This window comes from Leptonychotes weddellii, chromosome 15, assembly GCF_054177405.1.
Source record: "Leptonychotes weddellii isolate Sample4059 chromosome 15, ASM5417740v2, whole genome shotgun sequence".
NCBI lineage: Eukaryota > Metazoa > Chordata > Mammalia > Carnivora > Phocidae > Leptonychotes > Leptonychotes weddellii.
In genome coordinates, this window is record NC_138383.1 from 40,864,305 (window position 1) to 40,887,239 (window position 22,935).

Genomic DNA, 22,935 nt, shown 5'->3' on the forward strand with positions numbered 1-22,935 from the left:
TCCCTCTCCCACTCCCCCTGCTTGTGTTCCCTCTCTCGCTGTCTCTCTCTCTGTCAAATAAATAAAAATCTTAAAAAAAAAAAAAAAATGAAGTTGAAACCTTACCTAACACCGTATACAAAAATTAAATCAAGTGGATCAAAGACCTAAATGTTGGGAGTTAAAATTACACTTTTAGAATAAAACATTGGGGAAAATCTTCATAACATCAGATGTGGCAACAACCTCATGGATATGACTCCACAAGTACAGTCAACAAAAATAAACTGGGCTTCATCAAAAATAAAAACTTTTCAGTGGCTCAGTTGGTTGGGCATCTGACTCTTGATTTTGGCTCAGGTCATGATCTCGGGGTCGAGAGATCGAGCCCCGGATCAAGCTCTGCACTCAGCATGGAGTCTGCTAGAGACTCTTTCTCTCGCTCTCCCTCTGCCCCTCCACCTGCTCGTGTGTGCGCGTGCTCTGTCTCTCAAATGAATAATAAAATTTTACGTGTGCTCTCTCAAATGAATAATAAAATCTTTATTGAAAAAAAATAAAACTTGGGGCGCCGGGGTGGCTCAGTCGCTTAAGCGTCTGCCTTCGGCTCAGGTCATGATCCCGGGGTCCTGGGATCGAGCCCCGCATCAGGTTCCCTGCTCAGTGAGGAGTCTGCTTCTCCCTCTCCCCCTGCTTGTGCTCTCTCTCTCTCAAATAAATAAATAAATAAATAATCTAAAAAAAAAGGTAAAACTTTTCTGCATCAAAGGATACTGTCAACAAAGTGGAAAGACAATCTATTGAATGAGAAAAAATATTTGCAAATCACAGATCTGATAAAGGATTACTATCCAGAATATATACACAACTAAACTCAACAACAAAAACAAACAACCTGATTTAAAAAGACAGGAGAAGGACTTGAAAAAACATTCCTCCAAAGAAGACATCTAAATGGTCAGTAAGCACATGAAGAGATGCTCAACATCATTTGTAATTAGAGAAATGCAACTCAGAACCACAATGAGATACCATATTATATCTCCTAGGATGGGTACAATTAAAAAACAAAGAGAAAAGAACAAGTGTTGGCAAAACTGTGGAGAAAGAAAAACCCTTGTGTGGTGCTGGTGGGAATGTAAAATGGTAGAGCTGCTGAGGAAAACAGATGACAATTCTTCAAAAGGTTATACATAAAACTACCCTATGACCCAGCCATTCCACTCCTAGCTGTATATTCAAAAAAACTGAAAGCAGGGACTCAAACAGATAATGTGTACAACTATGTTCACTGCAGCATTATTCACAATAGCCAAAAGACGGAAACTCTAGTGTACGTCAACAAAGTAATGGATAAATCAAAATGTGGTATATATGTACACTGGAATAAAACTCCACCATAAAATGGAATGGAAGTTTGATACATGCTACAATATAGATGAACCCTGAAGACACAGTGCGTGGTGAAACAGCCAGACATAGAGGGACAAATATTATACTGTCCACTTATATAAGGTATCTAGAATAGGCAAATACATAGAAAGACAGTAGAATAGACACTTTTCCAGGCACTGGGGAGAGGGGAGAAGACTGAATTATTGTTAATAGGTACAGAATTTTTGTTGGGGATGATAAGTGTAGAAAGTGGTGACAGTTGTATACATTCTGAATGTGTTTAATGCCACTGAGTTGTACACCAAGAAATGGTTAAATTGATTAATACCATGATATGCATATTTTATTTATACATATATCTTTATATGCATGTAAGTACTATGTTATGTATATTTTTCCACAATTAAAATTTTAGAAGTCATGGCCAACCTCCCCCCATCTCCCCACCGTAGAGAGATGAATAGATATCAGCCAGGTAAAGGGGGAGCGGAAGCATTCACGGAGGGAATGGCCTAAACTCAGTGGCAGAGCTGGGATCTGGACCATGCGACAGTTCATCCTCCTCAGGCAATGGAGACCTGCTATCTCCTCAGATGCCTGCAGATGATAGCCTGCACCTCTGGCCCACGGAAAACACACCCCTGGGCTCACCTTGGTGGCCAGAGAAGCAGCAAGTTCTTCGGTGAGCTCTTCCAGGGCCTCCCGGTTTCGGCCGCAGAGCACCAGCTTAGCACCCGCAGTGTAGAAGACTCTGGCGCATTCTAAGGGAGGGAGAAAGAACCTTGACAGCTGAGGAAATTCAATGCCTTTCTTCCCTAGTGCAGGTCAGTCCAAACTCACTCCGTGTTTCAGAGCATGAACTTATTTCTTCATGCACTGCACACATGTGTATTCGCCCCGGCTGTGGATGAGGTATGGAGCTAGGAGTTAAGGCCCCAGTGATGAATGAGCCCCGCTGCTGCCCTAGGAGAGCTCACATCGATGGTATGGCAGACACCAAGGCAAGAGGAAGGCCAGGAACAGTGGACAGATTTGTTAGGTACCGTGCTCAGAACTTTCCATAATGATCTTTAGCTCTGAACAACCCTGGGGGCATTACCCCCTTTCTCACAGCTGAGGAAGCTCAGAAAGGTCAAGCGATGTGCTCAACAATCAGGCAGCACCAGCCATTTGTGAGGCTGTGGTCTGCCGAGGTCTGTGTTCTGGCACAATCTAGGCTGTTTCCCAAGTCACTGCAACGCAGCAGGTATAGATCTACAGGGCATGCTTACATGGTCTGTACAAGCCCAGGGGGCACAGGACTCTGTTGAGAAAGGATAGGGGGGCCTGAGGGGCTGTTTCTCTGGAAAGTGCTCAAGGAAGGCTAAGGGAGCAGAGTTTGCAAAGCAACCGGGGGGCCACGGACAGATACATCTGGGACACAGAGCAGAGAGTCTGCCAGCCTTGCCCCAGGCTGGGAAATGACAAACAAATGTGAAGAGCTGAGGCGTGTGGGGTGTCGACAGCTGCGAAGGCCCAGTACGGGAGGATGCAGTTTAAAAGGCTCCCTCCTCCCACTGGGTGAGAAGGAAGGGGACTGGTGGAGATCAGGCTCTGCTGAACCCACTCCAACATTCCAGGTGACATCAACTGAGACCGGGGTACCTCCTATTAGTCAGTGTTCTTTTGGTGGCAAGAAAAAAGACCCAACTCCCACTGGGACAAAGCAAAAAGAGATTTATCAGGAGGATGCTGGGATTGCTCCAGAATTAAGGGAAAAGAGCTGAGTGGCCAAGACTCAGGAGGGACAGGAGTGGTGGCCGCCCAGGGCCACTGGCAGCAGGACCCAGGCTCTCTCAGGGCTGGCAGGGCCTTTTCTCCACTTCGTCTCCCCGGCCTGGCTTCCCTCCAAGATGAGAACGGGGCTGCAGGCAGCTCTGAGTCACATCAACACAGCTCCCCCACCAGACAGGAGAGGGGTCTCTGACTCAGGCAAGCTCTGCTGCCGAAATCCCAGGAAGGGTGGGCCGGCATCTCGAGGACGATGCCAGCAAGGGTCACAGGCAAATCCCTGGGAGGGGAGACCTCCAGAACCGGGGCTAACCTGTGAGGGAGACGGAGGTGAGGGCCTCTTGCTTCTTGCTTGCTCTGAGCCCAGACACGGCCTGACTGAATGCTCGGTGCCCTGAAAACATACAGCTTGTGAAAAGCAGTGCAGCCCAGTGGTCAGGGGACTGGACTCGAACTCGACCGCCCACGTCCAGTGCCGGCCTTGGTCACTTCCTGGTTCTGTGATCATAGGTAAGTTATAACCTCTGTGTGTCTCACTTTCCTCTTCTATAGAATGCAGGTAAAAACAGCACTGGGACTGAATGACTAGAAGTCAATACAATACAGTAGAGAAAAAGCACTACAGAAAAAAGCACCACAGAAGCGCTCACTGTTTTCACGTTTCTAAGCTGCCTTTTTAAAACGTTCTAACAACTGACTATTGGTGAAAACTGAAACCCGAGGGTTTAAAGAGGCACTGCCTATCCACCCCTTTGGGCTGGTCTCCCTCAAACACCCACGGGCAAGTCCACACAGACCCCTCCGCCCCCAGCTGACCAGGCAGCCAGAGCACCCCCACCTCGTCCAGGGCCGAATCTCAGAGGCTCAGAGTCGGGTGGTGTCTCGTACCCCGACTCAGAGAAAGGACAGGCTTGCCCTGGGAGCCGTGAGGCCAGTGGTTGAGGGATCAAGCCTGTCACTTCCCCGGCTGGGAGCGGAGGACGGTGTAGGGTCCAGGCAGGGTGTACTGGTCTGACAGCCCTTCCCCCACAAAAGTGCCAAAAGCTAGAAGGGTTCAAAACAGGAGGGGAGAACAAACTCCAGCATCCTTCAGGAAACCACCAAGTTCTTTGACGTCTGGATTGTCTCATGGTGCAAAGCCTTGTCTGTTCACTCTACGGCTCCTCCTTTAGTTCCTCTTACAGCTTTCACATACCATCCCCAGACCAGCACCTCTTGGCGTGTCTCCAGGCGGAATTTTCGGGAAGGATGTACTAAGTGGACTAAATCAAGACATTTTCAGGTGTGGTGTATCACCTTCCTTGAAGATGTGGCTGGTCTGTTCTCTGGCTCATCCTGACAGAAGGCACAAGCCCAGAAAGAGCTGCAGCCCCTGCTCTGCTTGTCCCTGGACGGTCCGGTTGGGGTGTCAGCCCCTGCGCAGCCCGCCTTGCTGTGCTTCCTCAGCCGGCAGCAAACGCCTCGCAGGGACGGGGGTGGCGGCTGCACTCAAAGCCAGATGCCAGCATTCCTGAGGCTAGAGCTGCTCGTGTGGTTTACTAACTCATTCCCAAAGAGAGGAATCTCAGGCATGGCTGGCTTCCTCACCCCATTTCATGCTGATGTGACTGACACAACAGACGTTTTGTGAGGTGTCACCAAGCAGTGCAGACACACAGAACCAAAGGTGGGGAGAGGCACATTAGTGCCCAAACAACTTCTGGAAGGCAGTCACGCACATTCTGCTTAAGCTTTGCTTCCTAGCCCAGCCAAACAGGGAGGAAATTGAAGTCCGTGTAGGGAGTGACAGAAATGAAAACAACAGATTGCAAGGATTCCATTTTCATTTCTTGAGAAAGCTGACACAGGGAGGCAGGAGGGTCAAGGGAAAAAGGAGAACAGTCCCAAAGTACCATTTATCTAGCTAGGGCTGCCAGATGATTTTCCAGCACTGCCGGCACTCCTGGCCTGTTCAATCAAGAGAGTTATTCACGACCTCAGGGCTCAAGCTGGCTAAAGTGGTTATCCAGAACATTCTGTCCCTCTAGTCAATGGTCTTACTGTTTTATAAGGATAAGCTCGTGTAGCTTAAATATACAAAATAGGAGACAAAACAGGAGAAATACACAAAGCTGTCTGAAGATTTATCACATAATCCAGGCTTTCAGACCGGCTGACAGGGCAGGCAGAGCAGAGCCACCAAGGGCAACTCACGCTCTTCCTCCTCCGAAAGCTGAGGGGCAGCAGCGCCTCCTTGGTGGCCACCCACAGGGGCGTCTGTCCTTGAGACGGGTGGTGAAGAATCCACTCCTGTTCTATCTGGCCGGAGGGGGAAGAGATCCATGGACTCTTGTCTTTCAGATGTGAAATGAGGCAGCGTATAAGCAGAGTGATTTGGAATCTGGGAAATGGCTGACCTAATATATGATAGAAATATACACACACACACACACAGGTTTTGATTTTTTTTCAATTATATTGTCTATTCCCTTCACAGTCGTGGTTTCCGGAAGAAGAGATATGGAATGACCAAGAGGACAGTGTCTTTCTCCAATATTCACATATTGGAGCACGTGCAAGTCACCATCCCAGCCAGCTCTCAAATACTCTTCAAGGACTTTAAAAAAAAAAAAAAGCTTCTCTCTGAGATCAAGAGAAGTGGCTGCTGACTACCCTATATATAGTAGCTGAGTAAGGTCAGAGGACTGACAGTGACAAAGGGCCTGGAGGCAGCTGTCCCCACGCAGGTCTGGGTATCTAATGACAGGCCCAGGGTTCACCCACAGAGACCTCACCTAAAACATCAGAGTGGCGTACAAATGAATCCATGCTTTCCCAGGCTCCCCCCAGCTGACTGCAAGCCACTTCCTCTGCAGACAAGGCCCCATCTGCTCCTTTATGTTCCTCCAACACCCAAGTTCTTCCCAGTCCTGCATGACCACGCTGCTCCCTGTTCTGGGCTTGTCTGCAATGCCCTCCTTGCTGGCCCATGCTTTCCTGTCCCTGGCCGTCTCCCCCACAGGGGAGACAAGACAGAGTCCTGCAGTCAGACCTGGGGTTTGAATCTAAAAGTCCTAGGGCAAATCTCTGCATCTTAGCTGTGAGCATTCGGTGAACTCAAGTGCGAGGCAGCACGTGCCCCTCCTGGGCCTGGATGGGAACACCCATTACGGAAATGTCAGTATCCTGAGATAAGTCCTGGCTGCTCTCCATCGGACTGTGAACTCCCTGAGGGAAGGGGCCCTGTCTTTCCTTGGTTTGTCCCAGCACTTGGCCCAGAGCCTCCCAAATGGGAGATGCTCCATCAGCGCTGGCTGTGCTTCTCCCAACCAAAAGATGCAGCAGGGATGGGTCTACCACAGTCCTGGGTGCCTCTCCGCCTTCTTCCATGGCACCGAGCGCTGCTGTGGTTGGTACGTGTGCAGATGCTGAGGAGGAGGAAGCGACACGCGACATGCCTGCGTTTGCCAAAGTCCGTGTACATGTGTGGAAGCGAAATGACGGCAGCTCTGCAAACTCATCTGCGAGGCCGGGGGTGGTGACTGACTCTGGGCCTGTGTCCCAGCATACAATGCCTGGCCCCCAGAAGCTCACCGTGTGCAGCAACTCAGATGGAACTCCCTGGAAGAACCGAGTATCTGAAGTACCACGTGTTCTGTTCCCGACCCTGCCCAGGCCATGCTCAGGGTACAGCTGGAAGCGCAACCCCAGGGAGAGGAAGGGGAGGGGAAGGGGACCCCAAGGCTGTGAACTGGGGACGCTCGCTGAAGCCAGGAAAACGCACGCTTCGTCTGGCCCTCACAGACGTAACAGTGTTTTTTAAGTCAGTTGCCGTATCTGACAATTGGGAGCCTTCACATAAAAACCCCAATTTCCACAACTAGCTGGAGCGGAGTAAGGCGGCCCCCTTAGATGAGACACGGAGTCTCCAGTTTGCCAGAGTCTTCCTCATGGCTTTCGCCTCCCAACACTGATGCTGATCAAAGTCAGGGGCATCGCACTTAAGCTCTCGCCTTTTGCACGTGGACCAGGGACAGTGACATGCTCTCGTTCCCAAGTCACCAAGCCCGCTTCACTTACTTGCACCCGTGCCGCGGAGGAGCTGCTCCCCTTGCCTCGGGCAGGTGCCCTGCCCCCCGCCCCCCGCCAGCACTGCCCCCAGGACCCACCTCGCCCCAGGCCTGAGGTAGCACCCGTGATGACCACCACGGCGTTCCGCAGGTAGGCGTTCGTGCGCATCCGCTGCAGCAGCTTGAAGAGGCTGAAGACGCCCACACAGCCAAACAGCAGGGGCAGGATGGCCGTGGAGGTAATAAAGTCCATGAGCCTCACCTTCAGCAGACTCTTCCTGAAGGAACCCAAATCAAATGAAGTTGTGACAAAACAGGAAAACTCAAGGCACTTGCCAGCCCTCCTCCCCCTAGACTGATACAGAGCGCAGATCTCTCTTGGGCGGATTTCAGCTCTGAGCCCAGCAACTATCTTCCTAAGGCCCTGGGCTCCATGCCGACTGCTCAGCACCGTGGACTTGCTTTCTCTCATCTGACCGACACGAGCAGACAGCAAAGCCACAGGCCTTGCGATGCCTCTCAGAGGCGCACAGCGACCCCAGGACAAGCTGAAAGAGTCATTCAGCGCGGGACCCAGTTACCCATGAGTGTGACGGGAGGCTCTGGCAATATCCACACTCACCTGATTCTCCTTCCGAAACCTATTTAGGGGGACTTAGCTACACCCATTATCATTCTCAACCCCTATTTGTGAAACTAGAAAACATTTTTAAAAAGGAAAAAGAACACCATACCAATCCTTCTACTCCTCCCTAAGCACATGGATGTTTCTGGGTGGGGTGTGCCCTGGATGGTGTCTGCGATGGCCCACAAATGTCCTCCTGGCCACAGGCCTCACAGACACCCAGAGGGAATTCAGAGCAGAGGGGAGCTGCCTTTTGCCACAGACTCAGGCCGGGAAGCAGGATGCCCTGCCACACACTGTGGCGTGTTCTCACTCAGCATTCGCCAGGGAGCCATGGTCAGCCACATGAAATCAGGAGGCTACAGGAGCTTCTCTGCAACACTGGCAGTCAATTCTTAGGATCCATTCCTTCCATGACTGCCCAAATTTCCTTACTCCTCCAAGCTTCTCTGATTCCTTGTCACTCACCCATGCCCTCGTGCCCAAAGCAAGCTAAGAGAGAAGGGAGACACAGGATTAAAGGAAGCTCAAGGATGAGCCAGTGAGGAGCAGCACTTTGAAAGAAATGCCCTGTAAGGCGTTTGACAAGTGGGCTGAGTCTACTACACAAAAGGCCCGCCACCCATAATCCTCCTCCAGAACTAAGATATTATGAGCATAGTAATCCTGTTCGGAAAGGAAGAGGCTGGAAACCAAGAGCAGAGCTCTTGCAAACCAGCCTAAAGCTTTCAATTCTTCATCAGATTGGGAGTAACTATGTAAAACCCTCACTCACCTGCTGAATGTCCCATGTCCTCAACTCCATATATTTAAAAAAATATTTCTGCTTCCGTTCCCAAGGCAACATCAACTCTGTGGGCACCACGAAGCCAGGACCCCACTGAAGCCCAACACAGATCCACTGACATGCATGCTGAGCTGCTTTGATCCTGCACCTCAGGGTCAGGGTGAACTGTCCTGATCTAGGTTACACTGCTTGACTGCAAAAGGTTCTGCTCAGATTTGAACTGCCAACTCAACTGGTTTAGTATTTAGTTTATTTTTTCATCTGCCTTTCTAAATATATCCAATTTCTTGGTCACCATAAAAAAATTAACATTCTTAGACAAACATCTGAAAAAATGACTGTTTCCCATCAACCTCCATTTAATCCACTTCTGAAAAGTCCCCAACGACTGTCTGCTAAGTGGTTACATTTCCCTCTCACTCTCCATGGTGCCAAGCCTATGCTCAGATGAGCTGGCAATTAAAGTGGCTTCTAAGGTGCCCAGCTCTTTTTTTTTTTTTTTTAAAGATTTTATTTATTTATCAGAGAGCGAGAGAGAGAGAGCACAAGCGGGGGAAGAGCAAGCAGAGGGAGAGGGAGAAGCAGGCTCTCTGCTGAGCAGGGAGCCCGATGTGGGACTCGATCCCAGGACCCTGGGATCATGACCTGAGCCGAAGGCAGCCGCTTAACCGACTGAGCCACCCAGGCACCTCTAAGGTGCCAAGCTCTTTACCCGGGTACTATTGGCACCACGCCTGGCCCACAACTGGAAGCTGAGGCCAGGTGTTCTAGCCTATAGTCGAGGCCCCTGAGTCCCAGGGGAAATTCTAGAGCCCAAGGACCCTTCGGCACCTGGAAGGACTGAGAACGGTGTAGAGCAGGGACCGGTACCTCTGCAGTTCCGTGGGTCTGCATGTACTGCCTGGGGGCCTTCATAGGGCCCAGCCCCTGAAGACTGTGGGTGTAGGCATATTTCCTAGGGGTGGGAGGGGTGAATTCGGGGGGGCAGGAATGATGGCCAGTTTGTTAGTGCAGCTTTACCAGAAAATTACAGCAAGTGACAGAAACACAGGTAGGCCCCAAGGTAATCATAGCTCAGAACTTTCATGTAATGAACTTGGGGTTGGGGGTAGGGAGCTTTCAACCCAGCAGGATGGCTGTCTAGGAAGAGCTTTATCCCACTGCAATCCCTGATCCTTCTACCAGGCAGGTCCCAAGGTGGACCACCCTGCTTCACTCAGAATTACACAGGACCTGGCCAGTGCTCGGGATGACCAGGGAGTTGAAGAAGGGACTCATGAAGGGACAACAGGCCTCAACCCCTGGGTGCAGGCACAGAGCTCCATTAGGTCAGCTGGGTGGAAACAGCTCTGCACAGTCCTCCATCGGCTCCCAGAGACCAGAGCCTTGTGGCTGCCCGTTTCAGACCTTCAGAACTCCACTGAAGGCTACAAGGGTGTCATGTACCAATATGCAGCCCAATGCCCCCCAAAATTCAGAGGTTGCAGAGACCACGTGGAAAACACTAGCTGTGGCAAAGTGATGGCAGTACAGGGGCTACAAGGATGACCCCTCGAGCCAGCCTGGCTGGGTTCGCATCATGGCTCAGCCGCTTACTTACCAGCCTGGGTAAGGGACCTCCCCACTCTGGGCCTCAGTCTCCTCATCTGTAAAATGAGGGTATATGAGTGTCCACCTCACAGGTCTGTTATGAGGTCAGCTGAATTAACGCATGGAAATGTGTGCGCAATCCCTAGAGAAGTGTAAGTGCTCAGTAAATGCAGTTGCCATTGGCATCAACAGGACCCAGAACTAACTAAATTAAGCTCCTGGGCCAGGAATTAGTTTCACGGCAGTCAGATTTCCAAGGTTGTCTGAAAGAGTCCCTGGTTTATGAAAACTGGTTTCTTCCAAATGAAGGAAATTCACTAAACATAGAGCTTGCTGGAGTTAAATTTTTATACTTTCATAAACCCTTTGGTTTAATGACATTAACAAATAGGAAAAAAGGAACCCCGACTTTGTCAGAAGAAGTCAGGATCCCATACGCCAAGGTGCGTACCAGAAAATGTAGCCACCATAACAGTCATCGAGGTCAACACAGCAAGGAGAGAGCAGACAAGTGCCCAAATGTCCCTGCTCCCCTTTTTTCACACCCAGAGAGGAGCAGGATGAAAACAAACCCACCTAGCAAGGTTCCCCCCATGAAGACAACGACAGCTGCCAACAAACTGCATTTTCATGCACCGTTTTACAACCCAAGCCAGCAATCTAGGACACGAAGAAAAGAGAGAACTACACACCGTCTTGTACACTTCTGGGATTCCTTGCGCACCTGACACAACACCGCATGCCAGCCTTGGTGTCCTGGCCCTGGGGACCACTTTGCCTGAGGCAAATATGGCACCAGGTTAATGGGATCCATCCTCGGCCCACGGGCCGGCTTTCTGTGGGGAGAGCGCACATCTGCATTCAGTCTGGCAAGTCGTTAAGAGAATCAGAATGCAAAGTAAATTAGAAATCAGCACCAGTTGTGCCCAGCTAACTCAGGATGATGATGGTGGGAAAAGACATTCCAAAGCAAGCCATTTATTTGAGAGCAATACAGTATTCAGGGTAGGTATTCAGGCCACTTTCCTGACCTGGTGAAGTTAATCATATTGACAATCCCAACTTTCTGGGAGTTTCTCAAAATTCTGAAAGACCGACCCCCTTTGATTGCACTCTGCAGTGCACGGAGCCGTACTGCCGGGCCCCTGGGCTGCTAGGCCCCTCCGGCCTCTGAGTGCTGGCTGGCCCGGGTCAGCTCCTCTGTGTCTCACCGTCAGCAGTGAGGGTGGCCACGAGAGCAAGACACGAAGGTAACTCAGCCCCAGCGCCTTGCTGTGGCGTCCGGGTGCATGCTCCAAGCAAAGAGAAGCTTCCAAGTGGAAGAAAGGAATTGTGTCCTGACTGGCCACATTTCCAGAGTAGGAAATACATCTCCTATGTAAAACAAGGTCAGAGGGGGTCAGTTTTCTTTGAAAATGGCATAGAAGAAGAACTTTAGTATGTTTACAAATTTTGCATTTTATACTGAAATGCTTAACTGCTAGTTTCAGACAGAATCGGGAAGGCAAGATTGACGGTATAAAAAAGGAGTGGGGGAAAAAAATCTAGCTCATGATTTCTAGCATTTGGAGATCAGCTCATACATAGAAGGGAGAGCCCAGCATCACTGTGAGCTCCAGTAGAAAGCAGGACAAGTCACAAAGAGAGAGTGAGGTCAGAAAAGGAAGAAGGCGAGATAGCCCCCCTCAAGTAGAAACCACAGATCACACAGGTCTAGAAATGAGAGTGCACCGCCTAACAGAAAAGTAGGCACTCACTGTCCTGTCTACTCTCTTAATTGACAGGGAAGTGACCTGAAGCATGACCTTACGCTAATAAGCCACATCAACGGGTGTGAAGAAGTTAGAGAGTTCAGGCGTTCACACACTAAGTTCGTCTGCTTGTATTTTCATATACCACAGACTACGGAGCTCTACACCTAAGTTAAAAGAGGATCAAGGGTAGAAAAGTCCCTTCATGGGTGTTACTTGGGCCTGGACAGCCAGAAAGTTCATGGGGTCTCACTGCGACTTTGAAATTCAGCTATTCCCTTATTCCACTGAGAGCCTTTTAGAACCTCAAAGTGGAGACAAGACTATCTTCAAGAAATCAACTCTGAGCAGAAATGTCACTTTAATGTTATTTTATTCCTCATCCTTTAGCCAAAATTCTGATGGAATCTGTTCCTAAGATTCCTTTTTTTCTCTCAACCAATCATAAAAAAATAAAGTAAATGGAACCATCCGTAAAAACAGGTTGTTGGGAAGTTACTCAGAATCACACACAGAAATTAAACCATTAACAGCCAAACCCGAAAATCAACAGAGGGTAGCTGAAAGCCCTCCAAAGTTAAAGAATAAAAATGATTTCAGGCCTGAAAGAAGGATTAGGCATGAAATAATTTGTCATGTTATGCACAAGAAAATCAGGCTAAAGGGCAGAGAGGAGTTCCAACTGGAGGGCAGGTCGCTGAAATCATGCAGCAAGGAGTGGCTTAGTATCACCAAAAGCAGTTAGGATCCCATTCTCATAAACCTACACCGCTCTTGTATTTCCTAAGTGACGACCAGCACTTAACAGCTGGTCTATTAAAGGTGACATAAGCTATGGGTCATGCTTATGACCCACATCTGAAAAGACCTATCTATTTTCAGAAAGTAAAAGCAGAGTAAACCTGCTCTCTTTGGGTCTTAAGCGTATGAGAAGCAGCAGCTAAGGGCCGTCTCTGACTGGAAAGAATGAACAATATCCTACCTCAGATGACAGCTACTTTGCCAGTGGCGGGTCCCGGTGCCAACGTCTTCTCTGGTCTCTTGACCTGGGGCAGAGTGACTACGGCCAGAGGACACCTTCAGGTCAGCAAGCCCTCCCTAGAGCACCAGAGCAAGCCAGCGAGGAGCGGCCTGGACGGTGTATTTTGGGATGCCAGCCTTAGGGTCCCCGGTTTAAAGGAATACAGGCTGGCATTAGTAAAGATAAAACCAAAAGGAAGGCCCGAGACTGTTTCAGACCGGGCTCCTGAGTGTGCACTCCTGGGAAGAGCAACCACGCTGAAGCAAGCCTGCTCTCCAGTGAGACGCTGAGCACACAGCAGCCCCAGCCAGGGAGGGCGGGAAGAGAGGGGCCAGCACAGCTCCAGACCCTGCAGGGCAGGCACCTACACAGGAGCGGGGCACCAGAGCCGAATCGTTCATGACGGGCCAAAGTCCTAGCTCGGCTTCTAAGGACAGCACTTCGGATGTCTACCTAGCAGCCTGCCGCAGAAAAACAATTTTGGTGTCTAACATGCTTTATAAAACGAATTAAGTATTACTGGAGGTTGCAGGAGTGATCTCACCCTCTTTCCTAGAAAACACACAAGAGGCCCTGACCAAAACCAGACAGCACACTCACTGTGCGGGTGAGGCAGAAAAAACACCAATGTGGCACTCGGGGGGCTGGGTTCGAGTCCACCATGTCGTGTGCTTGCTGTACGACATGCGCAAATTTACTCATGACCTGCAACTATGCGGACGATTATTCCAATAAGACACATAGGAAACACCCTGTACATTTTAACATCCTGAATAAACATGCTCCTGACTCCTAAACTCACGGAGTAAAGGTGGCCCCCAGAGAGGAGCTGGGAAAGGAACTAACCATGGCAGCCAGGTGGGCGGCGTTAAGGGCTGGTCATGTTTCAGTACATTTGGTAAAAAGACCAAACGTATGACTTTATAGCCACACCTCATATATCAAATGCCATCCAGTACCAGACTCTGCTAAGACTGAGATGTAAGGCAATGAATGAAGTAGACACGGTTTCTGACCTCGTGGAGCTCACAGCCTAGATGGGGAGACTGACAATAAACAAAGAAACACAAAAATTAAATGATTAGAACTGTGATAACGAAAAAAACAGTCATTGTGTGGTTTTAACACAGTGGTGGCCTGTCTAAAGGATAAGCCTCGCATGAAGCTTTAATTCAAAGTCAAAACAATTCAAACCACTATGCTGGCCACACAACACACAACACACAGCACACAACACAACCTGGCCCAGGGCAGCTGCTAGTTTCTGACTCCTGAGTTTTACATTATTACCTTAAAAAATTACATATAATAATGAATATGACAGACAAGGTACCCAGCTAAATATAAAGTCAGGAATCCAGTGTGTTTATAATTTTTTTAAGATTTATTTATTTTATATTGAGAGAGAGAGAGAGAGAAAGCATGAGTAGGAGGGACAGAGGAAGAGGGAGAGAGAGAATCCCAAGCAGACTCCACACTGAGCACAGAGCCCAAAGTGGGGCTCAATCTCACAATCCTGAGATCACAACCTGAGTTGATACCAAGAGTTGGACACTTAACCAACTGTGCCACCAGGTGCCCCAAGAATCCAGTGTGTTTAAAAGGAGCTGGTAGGACCCAAGCCAGAGTATCTAATAGGAACTGTGCACAGGTATCAGCTTCATAAATAAGAAGAAAACACAGTAAACAATACTGTACTCCAACTTGGGCACAATTACTCACTATATCTGCTATAGTATAAATTCACTCCACAAACATTTACTGAGCACCTACTGTGTGTCAATTGTTCCAGGCTTTGTGGTACAATGAGCAAATGGGAAGTAAATTGTTGTCCTCGTGGAGATGACATATCAATGGGAGAGACAAACAATAAAGAAGATAAGCAAATAAAATGTACATCAAAAGGATTCCAAGACAATGGTGGAATGGGAGGCACCAGGAATCCATCTCCCTACCTACTCAGTAACTGCACTCACGGAATCTGTCCCGTATAACTGTATATTTTAGAGCTCTGGAGTCTACTGAAGGCTTGCAAGTTCCCTGAGAAGGCCTAGCTGGCAAGTTGTGGTTAATTTCGGTCAATTTCAGCTGCAAACACAGTAGCCCCTACACAACCTCCACCTCCACCTGAGGGGCATGCAGTTGTGCCCGCCATGCTGCAGCAACTTGCACACAGCTCGCTGGAATGAGGCAAAAAAGACCCTGTCCTCTCAATATCAGGGATTTGTGTCTGACTGCTGATTGCTGCTTCTGATCAGAGCGGTGCAGACAGAGGTGGGCAGCCATGTGGCTTGTAGCAAGCCTCTTCACCCCCAGATGAGGTGCCTGCCAGGGTACTTACAGGGCTCGCAGCATTTTATCCTCCCTTCATTTCCCTCTTTTTCTCCTTTTAGGAGCCAGTAATTAAAGAGTAGTCCATTCAAAAGCAACTGAATACATGGGGAAAATTAGAAAGTGACCATGAATGTCCAGGAAAAGGCACATGCTCAGAAAAAACCTGAGAAGACCTTAATTAAGTTCATAGATCAGACTGATCCTAGGCACAAAGACAGCCTACAAAAATAAATATGCCAATTAATTAGTTAACAAAAACCAGCAAACACTAGGGAATGGAGAAAATCTGATTCCAGAGTTACCATATTATATTAAAATGTCCAGTTCTCAACAAAAAAGTCAAAAGGCATACAAAGAAATAGGAAACCATGGCCCATTCAAAGAAACTGTCCCTGTGAAAGAACTACAGATTTGCCTGACAAGATATTAAAACAACTGTCTAAAGCTGCTCAAAAAACTAAAGAAAGACCTAGAGAAAATCAAGCAAATACTGTATAAAAAGAATGGAAATACCAATAATGAGACAGAAAACCTAAAAAGAAAGCAAAAGGAAACACTGGAGTTGAAAAGAATAACAGAAATGAAAAATTCACTAGGGCAATTCAAAAGCAGATTTGAGCATGCAGATGATAGAATCAGCAAACCTCAAGATAGGACAATGGAAAGTACTGAATCTAAGAAATAGGGAAAAAGACCGAATGAAAGTGAACAGAATGTAAGGGACCCACAAGACACATCAAGCCGACCAGCATATATTGTAGAAGCTTCAAAAACAGGAGAGAGAGAGAGAGGCAGAGAGAATATTTCAAGAATTAGTGGCTGAAAGATTCTCAACTTTGCTGAAAGACATGAATATAAATACCCAAAAAAACTCAATGTACTCAGGAAACATGAACTCAGAGACCCATACCAAGACACATTATAATCAAACTTTCTAAAGGCAAATACAGAGAACCTTGAAAGCTGGAAAAGTGACTTGTCACACACGGGAGATCCTCAATAAGATTATCAACACATTTCTCATCACATATAAGGCAGTGGACAATATATTCAAAGTGCTAAAAGAAAAAACTTTCAACCAAAAATCTTGTATCTGGCAAAACTGTCCTTCAAAGGTGAGGGAAAAATTAAGACATTCCCAGATAAACAAAAGCTGAGATAGTTATCACTACATCTGCTCTGCAAGAAATGTCATGGGAGTCCTACAAGGTGAAATGAAAAGACACTAGACAGTACCTCCAAGCCATGTGGAGAAATAAAGATTTCAATAAAGGTAAATACATGCAAAAATATAAATACTAGAATTATTATAACAACAGTTTGTAACTCCACTTTCTGTTTTCTACATATTTAAAAGACTAACACATTTTTAAAAAACAATTTTTAGTTTAAAAGCTAATATTATTGTAACTGTGGTCTGTAACTCCAAATCTTGTTTCCTACATAATTTTTTTTTTTAAAGATTTTACTTATTTGACAGAGAGAGACAGCAAGAGAAGGTACTCAAGCAGGGGGAGTGGGAGAGGGAGAAGCAGACTCCCTGCTGAGCAAGGAGCCCGACGTGGGACTCGATCCCAGGACCCCAGGATCATGACCTGAGCCGAAGGCAGACGCTTAACGACTGAGCCACCCAGGCGCCCTACATAATTTTTTTTTAAAGATTTTATTTATTTATTTGAGAGAGAGTGTGAAGTTAAGTTAGTATAAAGTCAAATTACAATGTTATAACATTAGAATGTTAAACAATCCTGATGGTAACCACAAAGAAAATAACTATAGAACATACACAAAAGAAAATGAAAAGAGAATCAAAACATTTCACTACAAAAAAATCAACTAGATGTAAAAGAAGACAATAATAAAGGAAATGGGTGGGAAGCAGAGAACAAATAGCACAACTGTAGAAGTAAGTCCTTCCTTTCCTGTAATTACTTTATTTAATTTATTTATTTTATTTATTTTTTTAAAGATTTTATTTATTTGCGAGAGAGAGAATGAGAGACAGAGAGCACGAGAGGGAAGAGGGTCAGAGGGAGAAACAGACTCCCCGCCGAGCAGGGAGCCCGATGCGGGACTCGATCCCGGGACTCCAGGATCATGACCTGAGCCGAAGGCAGTCGCTTAACCGACTGAGCCACCCAGGTGCCCTCTTGTAATTACTTTAAACGTAAATGGATTAAACTCTCCAAAGGACAGAATTTGGCAGAATAGATAAAATCACATGATCAACTATATGCTGCCTACAAGAGACTCACTTGAGATCCAAAGACACAAACAGGTTGAAAGTGAAAGGATGGAAAAAGATACTCCATGCAAACAGTAAGAGAGAGCAGGGGTAGCTACACTAGTATCAGACAAAATGGACTTTAAATATATGAAGTAACAACTGACAGATTTGAAGGCAAAACAGTCCTATAAGAGTAGTTGGAGACTTCAATATCCCACTCATAAAAGAACAACCAAAATAAGGAAATAAAGGACTTAACACAATAAGTCAACTAGGTCTAACAGACATATAAAACACTATCCAACAACAACAGCATACACATTGTTCTGAAGTACACATGGGACAATTTCCAGTATATACATATGTTAGGCCACAAATTCTCAAATTAGTCTCAATATTTAAAAGACAGATATCATATAAAGTACCTTCTGTGACCACAATAGGATATAGTTGAAAATCAATAACAAGAGATATTAGAAAATAGAGATAAATAAAAACAAAAATATAATACACCAAACTTATGATATATAACAAAAAGAGTGCTAAGAGGGAAATTCATAGCTATAAATGTGTATATTATAAAACAAGAAAGATCTCAATGACCTAATTCCACAATTAAAAAAACTAGAAAAAGAACAAACTAAAGTCAAAGCTAGCAGAGGGATGCCTGGGTGGCTCAGTCAGTTAAGTGCCTGCCTTCAGCTCAGGTCATGATCCCACAGTCCTGGGATCGAGTCCCACATCGGACGCCTTGCTCGGCAGTGGGCCTGCTTCTCCCTCTGCCTGTCGCTTCCCCTGCTTGTGCTCTCTCTCTCTGGCAAATAAATAAATAAAATCTATTTTTAAAAAAGATTAGAGCAGAGGTAAATGAAACAGAATAGAAAATAGAAATCAATGAAACCAAAAGTTGATGCTTTGAAAAGGTCAACAAAATTGACAAACCTTTAGCTAGATGGACTAAAAAAAAGAGAGAGAGAAAAACAGACTCAAATTACTAAGTTCAGAAAAGAAAGTGAGGATGTTACTATTGATTCTACAGAAATAAAAAGGATTACAAGAGTACTATGAACATTATACACCAACAAACTGGATAACCTAGATGAAATCAACATATTCCTAGAAACACAAAACCTACCAAAACTTAATCACTAAGAAATAGAACATCTGCATAGACCAATAACTACTAAAGAGACTGAATCCATAATAAAAAATGTCAACAAAGAAAAAGCCACCTGGGTGGCTCAGTCAGTTGAGCATCCAACTCTTGATTTTGGCTCAGGTCATGATCTCAGGGTCATGAGATCATGCCCCATGTCAGGTTCCACATTCAGTCTAGAACCTGCTTAAGATTCTCTCTCTCTCCCTTTACCTCTCCCTGCTGCTTGTGCATGCCCCCCCCCCCACCAAAAAAAAAAGAAAAAGAAAAAAGTCCCAGATCCAATGGCTTTACTGGTGAATCCTACCAAACATTTAAAGAACTAATGCCACTCCTTCTTAAACTTTTCCAAAAAATTATAGAGAATACTTCCTAACTCATTCAATGAGATCAGCACTACCCTGATACCAAGAAAAAAAACAAAAAAACAACTACAGACCAACATCCCTTTTGAAAACTGATGCAAAAATCCTCAACAAAATAACAAACTGAACTCAGCAGCATATTTTAAAAAATGACCAAATGGGATATGTCCCTAAAATGCCAAGAATGGTTCAACATATTAAAATTGATCAACGTAATATGCCACACCAACTAGAGGAATAAAACCACATAACCATCTCAATTGACACAGAAAAGCACTTGACAAAATTTAACACCCTTTCATGATGAATACACTCAACAAAATAGGAATAGAAGGAAATTACCTCAAATTAATAAAAACTATATATGAAAAACCCACAGTGGGGCGCCTGGGTGGCTCAGTTGGTTAAGTGACTGCCTTCGGCTCAGGTCATGATCCTGGAGTCCCGGGATCGAGGTTCACATCGGGCTCCCTGCTCGGCAGGGAGTCTGCTTCTCCCTCTGACCCTCCCCCGTCTCATGTGCTTGCTCTCTCTCATTCTCTCTCTGTCAAATAATAAATAAAATCTTTAAAAAAAAAAAAAAAGAAAAACCCACAGTGAACATCATATTCCATGGTAAAAGACTGTAAGCTTCTCCTCTAGGATCAAGAACAAAGCATGGATGCCCACTTCACCACATAGTATTGGAATGAGGCAAGAAATAAAAGGCATCTAAATTGGAAAGAAGTAAGTAAAATTATCTCCATTTGCAGATGATATGATCTTATACATAGGAAACCCTAAAGACTACACAAAAAGGTGTGAGAATAAATAAATACAGCAAAGTAGCAAAATACAAAGTCCACACACAAAAGTCAGTTGGTATTTCTATGTGCAAACAATGACCAATCTGAGAAGGAAATTACAAAAACAATTCCACTTACAATACAGCTGAAAAAAATTAAATACTTAATAACTTAACCAAGGAGGTAAAGACTTGTAAAATGAAAACTACAAAATACTCCTGAAAGAAATTAAACAAGACATAAGTAAACGGAAACACATCCCATATTCATGGAGTGGAACACTTAATATTATTAAAATGTCAATAGTACCCAAAGTGCTCTACAGATTCAATGCAATCCCTATCAAAATCCCAGAGACATTTTGCAGAAACAGAAAAACTCATCCTAAAATTCATATGGAATCTCAAATGTCTCCAAACAGCCAAAACAACCTTGAAAAGAACAAAGCTGGAAGACTCCTATTTCCCAATTTTGAAACTTACTCCAAAGCTACAGTAATCAAAACAGTGTGTTTTTGGCATAAAGATAGACATATAGACCAGTGGAACACAACAGTAAGTCCAGAAATAAACCCTTCCATATATGGTCAAATGATTTCTGACAAGGGAACCAAGATCATTCAATGGGGGAAAGGACAGTCTTTTCAACAGATGGTCCTGGATATCCACAGGCAAAAGAACAAAGCTGGACCCTTACCTTATACAAAAGTTAACTCAAAATGGGTCAAGGACCTAATTCTAAGACCTAAAACAATAAAACTCTTTGGAAAAAAACATAGGGCAAAAGCTTCACAACATTGGAATTAGGAACGATTTCTATGATATGACTCCAAAGGCACAGACAACAAAAGAAAAGCTAGGCAAACTGAACTTCATGAAAATTTTAAGAATTTGTGCATTAAAGGACACTATCCACAGAATAAAAAGGCAACTTACAGAACAGGAGAAACTATTTTCAAATTATATATCTAATAAGGGATCAATATCCAGAATATATAGAAAACTCATAGAACTCAAAAACAAAACAAAACGAAAACAAACAACCTGACTCAAAAATGGGCAAAGGACTTGAATAGACATTTCTCAATAGGAGGTATACAAATGGCCAATAAGTACATGAAAAGATGCTCAAGATTACTACCTACTAGTGAAATGCAAATGAAAACTATGAGATACTACTTCACATCCTTTAGGATGACTACTACCACAAAAGCAAAAAATAACAAGTGTTTGGGAGGATGTAGAGAAGTTGAAAGCCTTGTGCACTGTGGGTGGGAATGTAAAATAGTAGAGATGCTGAAAAAACAGTATAAAAGTTCCTCAAAAAATCAAAAATAGAATTACCATATGATCTAGCAATTTCACTGCTGGATGTATACTCCAAAGAATGGAAAACAGGGTCTCAAAGAGATATGTGCACAACCATGCTCATAGAAGCATTATTCACCATAGATAAAACATGGAAGCAACCAAAGTGTCCATCAACCAATGAACAGTAAGCAAAATATAGTATATATACAAAGGAATATTATTCAGCCTTAAAAAGGAAGGAAATTCTGCAATATGCTACAACATGGATGAACCTTGCAGACATTATGGGTAAGTGAAATAAGCCAGTCACAAGAGAACAAGTACTTTATAATTCCACTTATATGAGATACTTAGAGCAGTCAAATACTTAGAGACAAAAAGTAGAATTGCAGTTGCCAGGGGCTGGGGTGGGAGCAGGAAGTGATGGGAGTTATATTTTAATGGGTACAGAGTTCCAGTTTTGCAAGATAAAGAGTTTTGGAGATGGATGGTAGTGATGGAGGCACAACATTACGAATGTATCTAATACCACTGAGCTGTACACTTAAAAATGGTTAAATGGTAAACTTTGTGGGGCACCTGGCTGGCTCAGTCAGTGAAGCATGTGACTTCATCTCAGGGTTTTGAGTTCGAGCCCCATGTTGGGTGTAGAGATTACTTAAAAATAAAATCTTAAAAAAAAAAAGATGGTAAACTTTATTGTGTGTCTTTTATCACAAAAAGAAAAAACAAGTATGTCATTCACAAAGGATTAAACACTAAATGCTGCCCAATTTCATGTGGGCTCATGGTTGAAATCAGATTATCTGAAATTCTAACAAATGACTGTCTTAGTTTCCTCATGGATTTAGATAAATCATCTGCCCCTGTTCACTGTCTCTGTTAGACAATCTGCCTTACTGTAATTCATTTAGGATGATGCTTCACCCTGAATTCCAAGTTATTTTTAGAAGTGAAAAACATTATTGTGAAATTTAACTAGGAAATGCCCTTTATTCTGAAGCAGTTTTTACAATGCTTGTACTTAAAACTTGTAGTGCACTGACTTTTATGCCAGAAAACATAAAGGAAGGAATTTCACAAACTGAAAGGGCAAAAGCAGAAGGAAAGCAGAATAACCTGAGAGGGGTTTTCCATCGCCAACTTCTAAGCTTTCATTTAAAAATAGCCTGGCGAGTGCCTGATCACTTTATTTTCAGTGTCCTAGCAAATTGCTCCCCGAGACATAGCTATGTCTCCTCGGGACAGGCCCACGGTAGGGAGTCAAAAAATTTTATTTCAACCACTCTTAGATTTCCCACTTTTCCCCAAACATATTTTTCCTCTTATTTCTCTCTCAGAGCCTTTCAGGCTTAAAAAATATATATTTGGCAAATTCCAGAATCTATATTAAAAGGAAAAACACTTGCAATTGAAAACATCTTTTATACATTCACTGTATTTGTTGTCTGTGTAACAGCTTATAAGGGCTATCTTTTACACTGCAATAAAATATACACTGTTACACAATGAAGCTTTTTTTTTTCTGGTGATATAAAAGTTAATAAGCTTAACCACAGAATGAGGTAAAAGCAAACAAATTTTAGAGGCAATTTTAGGAGTCAAGAAATGAAAGATTAAAGTCTCTTTCCTTCCATGGCAAAATGCTGATGGCTGTTGAGGTTGGGTACAGGGTACATAGGGGTTCACTGTACTATTCAAGTTTTGTGTATCTTTGAGCATTTCCATAATTTCTACTTCACTCTCAACTTTGCTAAAAATGGAGTTGGAAAAGTAAACAATTAGCTACAC

General features: G+C 44.9%; 1 protein-coding gene across 2 annotated transcripts in view; it reads right to left on the reverse strand.

Moving 5' to 3' along the window:
- DHRS7B (dehydrogenase/reductase 7B) overlaps nucleotides 1-22,935 on the reverse strand; it is a 60,523-nt gene that overhangs the window by 14,089 nt on the left and 23,499 nt on the right. The window contains exons 1-3 of one of the 2 annotated variants that reach the window (XM_081805568.1): nucleotides 12,929-13,659; nucleotides 7,293-7,471; nucleotides 2,026-2,135 (exon numbers count right to left, since the gene is read on the reverse strand). In XM_081805568.1, the coding sequence (XP_081661694.1) occupies nucleotides 2,026-2,135; nucleotides 7,293-7,446 (264 nt within the window). In that variant the 5' untranslated portion in view covers nucleotides 7,447-7,471; nucleotides 12,929-13,659. Of the gene's footprint in view, nucleotides 1-2,025; nucleotides 2,136-7,292; nucleotides 7,472-12,928; nucleotides 13,660-22,935 lie in introns of those variants that run through there. The other variant, XM_006746617.3, reaches the window with a different exon arrangement.